General features: G+C 35.3%; 1 protein-coding gene across 2 annotated transcripts; it reads left to right on the top strand.

Moving 5' to 3' along the window:
* Positions 1-1,660: 1,660 nt before the first annotated feature.
* On the top strand, positions 1,661-6,199 carry LOC114725870 (probable protein phosphatase 2C 15). 2 transcript variants are annotated; one of them, XM_028912441.1, is made up of 9 exons: positions 1,661-1,816; positions 2,616-3,021; positions 3,271-3,442; positions 3,572-3,725; positions 3,807-3,870; positions 4,099-4,206; positions 4,318-4,443; positions 4,596-4,828; positions 5,720-6,199. In XM_028912441.1, exons 2-9 carry the CDS (start codon positions 2,812-2,814, stop codon positions 5,937-5,939), a joined length of 1,287 nt encoding a protein of 428 aa, XP_028768274.1. In that variant the 5' UTR covers positions 1,661-1,816; positions 2,616-2,811; the 3' UTR covers positions 5,940-6,199. The 2 variants fall into 2 exon arrangements, with proteins under 2 accessions (XP_028768274.1, XP_028768273.1); XM_028912440.1 differs by lacking the exon at positions 1,661-1,816 and adding an exon at positions 1,945-2,312.
* Positions 6,200-10,204: the final 4,005 nt, after the last annotated feature.

Here is a 10,204-nt window from a genome sequence, read left to right as displayed (position 1 = left end):
TAGTCTTCTGCTCTTTTGCCATAGGTCTGCTAGTAGTACCCACTTTTTCCTGACTTCTCCCTTCTACCTCCGTTCTTGGGTACCTAGCTTTGAAAGTTTTTGTTGCTTTCATCCATGGACTGTACGGTTCAGCAGAGGTTACCCCTGGCACACTGAACAGGTTGTTCTTTTCCTTGTTGAAGTTCTCCGGTTGATCGACTTTTATGGCGGAATCTCTCTTCTCCGTCGATTCCTGCCCCTTCTCACCATTCAAGGGGCATCTCTCCTGGCTGTGACCATATAACCCACACTTGAAGCATATCACATCTAGTCCTTCATACTCGACCGTATAGATGGTTCTCCGAATGACAAATCTGGACTGGAGTTTTTTATTCAGATCAACCTCTACACTGACCCTTGTAAACTTGCCTCGTTCCACTGTATGACTGTTATTGCTGTTTGACTGGGCAAGCGTATTCATGTCAGCTTTCAGAGCTTTCCCAATCATGTTGCTTAATTCCCACATACATTCTTCTGAATAACAATGCATTGGCAATGTAGGTACTCTAATCCAAATCGCTACTTTCCTCACCTTATTCCAGTAGGGATTAAAATTTGGACTCCATCTTTGCATTGCTATATAGCGTCCCTGATACAGCCAATGACCATCAAGCATCAGTTTACGGCATAAGCTTTTATCTTCGGATCGGAGCACAAAATAGTTATTGGGTAAATCAATCAGTTCAAAGTTTTTTGTTCTGAAAAGCCACCAAATTCTGTCCCTCATACCTTTCAGATTAGCAACTCCTCCTAGAACAGTGAGAATAAGTGCATCCTTCCAAGGCCAACAAAGTTCTCGCAACCTTGCATCGTCCATATTTAGTTTTGGTAGTGAGTCCATTAGTCTTTTTCCTCATCAGTTAGAGAAGGCGTGACCTCTTCTTCCTCCTCCATTCTTTCATTTGTTCTTCCAAGTCTCTATCCATCTCTTCTTCCAAGTCTCTATCCATCTCCTCTTCATTTTGCCCCAGGAGTTTACTTTTGTAAGAGATTTGAGACTTTCCTCCCTATTTGGCGTTTTCTTGGGGTTGTGGGTTCTCATACTGGTTCTTAGACCCTTCAGTTTCATCCATTTTAACATCTCTATCTGTTTGCCCCCTGTTCTGGGATAGGAACTTCCCTTCTCCAGTATTGGTTCATCCTCCCATCGATGCTCCTTCCCTCCGTCAGGAGGTTTCCTTTGATTGATCAGAAACCTCTGTTGCACACCCTCACTCTCTGTTTCACTCTCTCGCTCTAACATTCTCGCATTTCGTCCCTCGCTTGTCTCATATACTTTTATTTTTTGTTTTGTTAGTTATTGGTTCCTCAAGTTTCAAACCATAGATTTTAGTTTCTTAAGTTCCTTTTCATTTAAAACATTGGTCTTTACAATCTAGTAAAAACTTGGATCATTTTACTTCGTGAAGGACTAAAACCTATAATTTAAAATTTAAGGGATTAAAACAAAAATAATAACAAATTTGACGGATCAAAAGATTATATTAACTTTTTTGAAAAAATAATAAAGGTGGAAGAGGAATCTAGCAGAAAAAAGATAGAAGTTTCATTGAGATTTAGGTCCAAAGACCGAAGCAAATATATATATGTGATGCGTCCGGAAAATGACGATGCAATTTTCTTACCCAGGGACAAGCGCACCAGAACAATAAGTACATATTTTGCCCGAATCACCGATTAAATTTGTTGCCGTTTGTTAGTTCTTACGTAAATTTTCTGTGATGGAAGAAAATTGTGTTGACTTTTTCCTCCGGCAAAAGGAATCAGAGAAAAAAAGGTTTGTGATCCCAACTTTTATCAGAAACTGAATGTGCGATCTTTTCTAGGGACGGTAGGCTTCATAGTCAGCAAAGCCACTTTGTCTCTCCTCTTTCCCTCAAATGTATGGAGGCTAGCTTGACACCAAGCTCCCTTGGCATGTGCTTTGTGTTATCCTTTCTGGTTGGAAAATAGAATACATAATTTAAGAGCATCTCTGTACAGGTGCTTGGCGAGGAAAATTTGTTCAGAAGCTGACCTGGGTTGGTCCTGAAATATTTTAATGCCTTTTTTAACTATCCCCAATTTCTTAATTCTTAATCCATCCCAAGAAATTAGCTTTTTTTAATCGAAGGTTTCGGTTTAGATTATTGGGTTTACAGTTCATACCTTGTCATCAGTACGCGTATCGTATCTGAGTTGATATCTTCCGTTCTTCTCCTCTGTGTATTTGCTTACTTCGCAGTCCGATCTGCATCTTGTTTTGCGGGGCACGCAGCCAGACATTCTCACGGGTAATTCAGCTACATTAATTCTTTTGTTGGGAATTTTTACTCTGTTTGGCTGCTTTAAAAACCATGTCACAAACCTCAAGTTTCTTCTTTCTCGAAATTAAAATAAGTAGTGATGACCTTGGAACTTCAAATGTCATTTCCCATAAAGTTCGGTCGAAGGCAAAGTTTGATGAAACAAATTGTTGTTACACTTGTAGTCTAGTATGCTTTATCAGTTTGGTTTTACTTTAGCCTAATTATTGCTGGAGATCAGTTTGTAATGGATCGATCCTAGCTTGACAACTTCGTTCCTGATGAGTGCAGATCAAGTTGGATGAAGTTGATCTGAAGCCAGTTTCGTTTTTTTGTTTTTCTGCAAATTACTGGGTGGAACGACCTTGCTGATTTCTTTGTGTAGTGTGCTGTAGTGTCCTCCTTTGGAGTTCAAATATGGTTGTGAGAAAGAGAGCTTACTAAATTTGAGATCTCGGTCTGAGAAAAAGGTTTTGGTGGCCAAGATATGGCGTCTGGTGGAGGGAGGCGTCATCATCATAATCTTGTGCCTCTTGCTGCATTGATAAGCAGGGAGATGAAGAGTGAGAAGATGGAGAAGCCCACAGTGAGATATGGACATGCTGCACAGTCTAAGAAAGGGGAAGATTACTTTTTAATAAAGACTGATTGTCAGCGAATACCTGGAAGTTCTTCATCACCATTTTCTGTATATGCGGTATTTTCTCCATTTCTGTCTTATATTTTTTTTTGCCACATGTTCTGTGTGAAAGAGCAACTGCCAGTTTGAGGATTACTGGTTTTTCGGTTCTGGTTTGTATGAGTGGAAAATTCATATATCTTTTGACTCGAGAGTGTAGGGACAAATGTTCAGATCGTAGATTTGATTTGTGTGCCAAAGTGAATATTTGTTAAGGAAAAGGACATCATCTTTTGAGATGGTTGCTAATGTATTCCATTTTTGCAGATCTTTGATGGTCACAATGGAAATGCTGCAGCAATTTTTAGCAGAGAAAATTTGTTAAATCACATTTTGAGTGCCCTTCCTCAACGTATTGGAAGAGAGGAGTGGCTTCAGGCATTACCTAGGGCATTGGTTGCTGGGTTTGTGAAGACTGACAAGGAGTTTCAGAGCAGAGGTGTGGAGTTATGGCCCTTATTCCCTTTCCTCCCTCCCCTTGATGACGGAGGGAAATGAAATATGGAACAGGAAGACCTGGCATTAGATTATTCTTATCTAATTTTGTGTCCTATCTGGTTTCCTCCAGGAGAAACTTCTGGCACTACAGCAACATTTGTGATAGTTGATAGATGGACTGTGACGGTAGCATCTGTTGGAGATTCCCGTTGCATACTAGACGCCCAAGGTGGCCCTATTACTAACTTAACTGTTGATCACAGACTTGAAGAGAATATTGAAGAGTATGATTTTATCTCTCGGCCTTACTTGGTTATTTTGTTCTGTGTGCGCATGGTAATCACTTGCACTGTCTGTATTTGCAGGAGAGAACGTATTACTGCAAGTGGAGGTGAAGTTGGAAGGCTTAGTATTTGCGGTGGTGCTGAGGTGGGAACATATTATCTTAATATCCCCTTTTGCTTCTAAAAACTGAAAAAAAAAAAAAACAAAAGGAAGAGAGAACTCAATCATTTTTCTTTTTCTTTGCTTTTTTTTTTTTTTTTGGCTTATCCTCTTATCTTCTTTCTCTCTCTTTTCCTCTTCCATGTTAAGTACTTCATATCTTGCATATCCAATCATTATCTTTTTGAAGCTAGTGTTTCTGAATCATTTCAGATTGGTCCTCTTCGTTGCTGGCCAGGGGGTCTGTGCCTTTCTCGGTCAATTGGAGATGTGGATGTAGGGGAGTTTATAGTTCCAATACCGTATGTCAAACAAGTGAAGGTATCATTATTTGGAGATAATATCTTCTACTTTCAAGCTTTGTTTCTTAAACCTACGCGTGCTGTTAGGTCTGTCTTCAGGATGAAACCTGACACTACTCCTATATTATAGCTGTCAAATGCTGGTGGGAGGCTTATAATTGCTTCGGATGGCATCTGGGATGCTCTATCCTCAGAAATGGCTGCAAAATCTTGTCGGGGTTTGCCTGCTGAACTTGCTGCTAGGCAGGTTGTGAAGGTAACGTGCTTCAAAATGCTTTCTGCTAATTTTTATCAAGCCAATGTTTCTTTTAGCCTGAGGTTTGACTTAAGATTCATGTTGAACATATCTGACATTTGTGCTCATATTCATATATGCTTAAGCCTGTAATTATTTCCCTTGTCATTCAGGAAGCATTAAGGACAAGAGGTTTAAGGGACGATACAACTTGCATAGTAGTTGACATAATTCCTCCTGATACTGGAGTGCCACCGCCTCCTCCCCCCAAAAAGCAGAGTAAATTGAGAGCTTTACTGTTCAGGAAGAAATCCAGTGATCCTGCTAGTAAGCTGTCAAAGAGGCTTGCAGCTGTTAATATAGTAGAGGAATTGTTTGAAGAAGGATCAGCAATGCTCGCTGAAAGGTAATCTCGCATTCTTTGAGGGAAAAATTTTAATTTTTGGAGGGATCATACGAATCTCATGACAATGACTCGCATCATGGTTTCCTTCTTCAAACATCTGTTTGCCCCGTGAGATTTTATGCTGTTAAAAGTGATGGCTAACATTTGCTTGAAGTTTGAGATAAGGAAAAAGAAGAGAGACAGATAAAAGGAAGAGGATGATCTTTTCAAAGGAACAGAGAGAGAGAGAGAGAGAGAGGAAGTCGCCCCAATTTTTGAGCAGTTTCGAATTAGAGCTGGATTTTAGGTGTGATTTTAACATGCGGATTATAAACTTTTGAAATAGAAAACTTGCAAAGGGCCTTTATCTTCTCTCTTTTATAGGGCCTCATATTTTTATCACTGAACCGTGCGTTCTCGTGTAAGCCTAAGCATGTTACGTTTGATAAATAATTGAGTATGCATGGATTCTTCTTCCACTTAGTCCTACTTTGGATTCTATTCCTGTTATAGCTCTGCAACTTGCAAGCTAATCTCAGATGTCAGAATGTTCTGAAATTGCAATTTGATGAGAGTATTATGATTTTATTCGCCCAACAACTACGCCTGACTATGTTCTTCTAATTTTCCCAGATTTCCATTGAACTCTTGTCAGATATTTGCTATCAAGTTTTTCAACAAAAAACTTGATATCTGAACATGACATATTAGATGTTCATCACGTGATTTACTGGTCTGAAAACTATTCCTCCATGAATTACATTTTCATTATACAGCCTACTAGTAAACGCTTAAATAAGTTCAATTAGGTTTTGTCTATTGTTCTTTGACTCTTTTCATATATCTTCTTTTTTCACGCACATCTTTTTCATTGTTATTTCATAAATATGAAAATTTGAGCAAATGTTGCAGATTAGGGAACGAAGGGAATTCAGGGGAATCAACCTCTGGGATTTTTGTGTGCGCAGTGTGCCAGAACGATATTGCTTCAAGTGAAAGCATATCTGTTCATGCTGGCTCCATTTTCTCTACCACCACTAAGCCTTGGCAAGGCCCTTTTCTTTGCGCTGATTGTCGCATCAAGAAGGACGCCATGGAAGGCAAGCGTCCTAGCGGAATTAGAGTCTCGTAGCTTTTCTTTACCTATTCACTCTCATTTCCCCCCGTTTTTCTTGTAGTTATGATTTTTATAGGTCAAATAATTGCTTAGATCCCACTATTAAGTAGTGACGGATGTATATGTATGAATTTAGAATCGGGGATATGGGTCAGCCCCTCCTACAATGCGGTCCTATAGGCCTAAAATTTTAGAAATATCTTGTTTTGCTTGACTCAACTTTTAAACTGGCAGGCTCAAAACTGGCCTGCGGGCTTTTAGCCTGTTTTAAAAAATATAATTTTTATATTTTTTATATGTTTTATCAAAAATAATAAAAATAAAGCAATGAAATTATTAATAAAAAATATAAATATGGGTAAAATTAAGTCATAAACACAAAACATCATCATATCTAAATATCAACATCCAAGATCATTTAAAATATCCATCAATAGGATAATATTATTAAAAAGTTTCATAAATGATGCAAATGTGCAATAGAGAAATATTATCAATTTTTTGAAACTTTCTTATGACTATCATCAATTGTGTTTTTTTAGTGGTAAAAATATCAAGTTTTTTTTGTTCATAGAAATTTTATTTTTAAATTTTGCAGTCTAGTTATTATTTTACTTTAATTTGAGATATATTATTGTTGAAACTTATAAATTTTTAATTCAAATTATAGAATCATAAGTTATATAAGTATAAAAATGCTCTCTTATAAAATATATATATAGAGTTTAAAAATATCGACACAGAATATAAATCAAATTATTATTAAAGACTAAATTAACATATTTTTTAAAAAAATTTAATTGAACAAATTATTGTCTAAAATGATAATAATAAATAAATATTTGAAATATCATTAACAATGTAAATTATATAAAAAATTAAAAAAACAAAAATTATATATAAAAACTTAAACGGGTTGGTCATCGGCCTTGTAAGGTTAGCTTGTTTAAGCTTTTATTCCTATAAGGTCAACTTTTTTAAGCTTTTTTTTTTAAGGAAAAAATTTTAAACCCAATTCTCATAATTTTTGAGCTTAAATGGGTTGTCCTGATAGGTTTGACTTGTTTTTTTGATTCTATGTATTTTTTTAAGCCTGATTTCCTGGCTCTATGTATGATTCTCAAGTTATTACAAAATAAGCATCGCTTTTAATTTGCAAAAGCTGGATTGAGCTTTGGGAAATTTATTGGTGTCATTTTATAGATGATAAACAATGGAGCTTAGACTCACCGGTTAAAATCAAGGTTGAAAAAAAAAAAAAAGGACTTACCTGTTAAAAGTATATCTTATAATCATTAGCGTGGGGTTCACATGTCATGATAGGAAAGCTAGGTTTCTTGGCCGGTACAAACTGAATAGATTTGGATTATTTAGATTTGATTTAAATGGTCTACATTTAAAATTTTTAGTAAATTATGTTTAAATAAAAAATATTTTTTTTAAAATAATAATTACAATATTATTTTTATTTTAAATTTTATTCTTATTAAAATAATTATTTTTTAAAAAATAAAAATAAAAAACAAATTTGATTTTCAGATTTGAACTAATCAAATTTGATGAGTTTAAGGTGCTCATCATTTTAATAAGCACCCAAACTCTTTTTTTCATCTAAACTCATTTCTTTTTCATCTTCACTAAGTATTGAAATTAAGCTTCGCCCACTGTAATTTATGAGACTTCGAAAACATTGGAAATTGTCACCATCCAATTGGGGTTTCAATTGGTAGCGTGTTAACCATGTTCGGTATCACTCAAAATTGCTGTGGAAAAAAGAAGTTGAATTCTCTATAAAGGATGCGTACTTCACGATGTCAAAAGGAAAAAAAGCGTCCTTCACAGTTCACCCACCCCCCAAATATGCGAAGTCAAAATAAGTTCATAAAATGAAAATCTCTAGAAGTGTGGATTTGCACAGAAGGGGAGAAGCACTTGTATCGCCTTCTATGCTGTTCAAAAGCCTGTTGCTTTGGCCTAACACGAGTTAGTCTAGTCTGATCCTATCCAATCCAGCAAAATTGTAATACTCCTCTAATCCTTAATATAGAACTTAATTATTGAATTGATTTTGGTTCTAAATATAAGACCTATTTCTCATATTTATCAATACTCCTTCAACTGTAATCAAGTAAAAGAGGAAGGAAGAATATTAAGAAAGATGATTATGGTCTTTTAAGAAAAACATGTTATTTTTTTGTAATTAACTAACTTACCTAACTTCTTTAATTTAATCAAATTAGTTAAATATGTCTTATATTAAGAACCGGAAGAATATAATGAGATGATTAGACCCATTGGACCAGACTGATTAGTCGGGTTAGAGTGGACTTCAGACCAAGGCATCAAACTACTTGGTGTGGTCTAACCTGAGGGTGATAATTATTTTTTATATAATAAATAAAATTTTAATGGTCTCTCACTCTCACTTATATGCTGTCGTTTCCCTTTACTCTTCACTTTGGTGTTTCATTCACGGCTCACCCTTAGTCCTTCACCTCAAACATTACACCGTAAAGCCCTCATATTCTTTAATGACTGTTTGGATTAGTGGTAGAAAAATTACCTTATTTTTAATTTGACTTTTAGAAAAATTAAATTAGGTGATGTGATTTGTGTTTGAAATAACTTTTGTAAATAAGCAATTTTATAAAAGTAAGTTGTTTGGATTATTATTGGAAAATCAAGTTTAGTTATAAAATGACTGAAAAGGACATGAATGATTGGAAATGACATGGATTTTATTAAATAATACTACCCCTGGTTCTTAATATAAGAGCTACTTAGAGACTTATAAGACCACAATCTATTTTATCTTATATTTATTCATTTTGCCTTAAATAATCCCTATGCTAATTACACATGTTAATGAGATTTCATCAAGGGTAGCTTCAATGCACCTGATTTATGAGATATTTTAAAGAAGACAACATCTATTTATTATAGGTAATTAACTTAATTTTTTTATATTTACAAATTAGTTATCTAGTTCTTATATTAAGAATTAGTATATATATATCTATATATTATATTAATATGAAAAATTTGATAATTATGTTTCGAACTAGAAAGAGTATAAATTTGGATATGAGTAAGATAGAAAGATGTGATTTAAGATAAATTTCTTTAAAGGTGGGATCCAAGTTTTTTTCTTTTAATCTTCTCCACTTTTCAAAAGCCGTGAGCTTCAAATTTTTGTTTGTCAGTTATTGTGGCTTTTCACCCAAAAGTTAAATTGCTCCACCGTCATTACAAACGCTTCCAATTTCAGTCATATTGCACCATTTCGCGTTCTGGCCAAATAAGCTGCTTTTCTCCCATTGAAAGGTGAAAGCAAACAGTCCCTTACTCTCTAATAGCAGTGGCATCACCGTTGGCCGCTCACCAGCGACATTCACACTTAGCCCCTCATTACTGTCGCACGGCATCGCTCACAAGTTGGGAGTCACCTTAGCGTCATTCACTTTGGTCACGACTAGCTTGTCTCCATTGCTCCTCTCCTGGAGTTGGTTAGATCGCTCAGCCTTGTGGTATACTCAACACTCATTCCTCTCTCCCTCTCTTCGCATCTTCCTTCTTCAGCATTTAAAATTAGTTAAATGTCTCAAATTTAGTTGATTGTGTTTTTTCATTGATAAGTAATTTAAATATATCGCAAGAATAATTTAGAATCAGATAGATGAGTGACAGGTTTTTGTACTCCATGGTTGTCTTGTGCTTTGCCTATGAAAGTATGTGTTTGTTATATAAGGACTAAGAAGCGGATACCAAGCAAAATCCACTATTTTTTTGGGAAATGTAACATGATTCCCCCCCCCCCCCAATGGCAGTATCAAATGGAGCAGTAGCTAGCCAATAACAAGAAACAAGAGAGATAATCATGTATTGATAACCTCATGTTATGTCTGTGCTTCCTTGCAATGGAACTATTGGTATATTTTATTGACATGATTTGATTTATATTTATCTCTTGATTTATTGTCTTTTATTGGGATTTATTATTCCTTTCTCTTGTATATATTGATTTAATCATCTCATTCCATAATACATATAATTTTTATCTCCTTACTCTTCTAACATGATCCATTTTGCTGATGGGCATAAATCAACAGAATACTCTGTATAATTCCATTTTTAAGTTAGGAAGTAAGGATGTGTTTCTTTTCGGAATTTAAGGTCTTAATTGATAAAGGAGGTTTAGGGTAGCTTGTGAGCTTCATATGTTAGCATGCAACACAATAGGAAACTTCTTTATCAGAATGAGTGATATCACAATTAAGAAT

The sequence above is a fragment of the Neltuma alba genome, unplaced genomic scaffold, assembly GCF_004799145.2.
Source record: "Neltuma alba isolate B1F8T4 unplaced genomic scaffold, ASM479914v2 tig00012286_pilon, whole genome shotgun sequence".
In the NCBI taxonomy this organism is placed as follows: domain Eukaryota; kingdom Viridiplantae; phylum Streptophyta; class Magnoliopsida; order Fabales; family Fabaceae; genus Neltuma; species Neltuma alba.
Note: the sequence above shows the minus strand (reverse complement) of the source record. Positions and strands in the feature narration are given on the sequence as shown.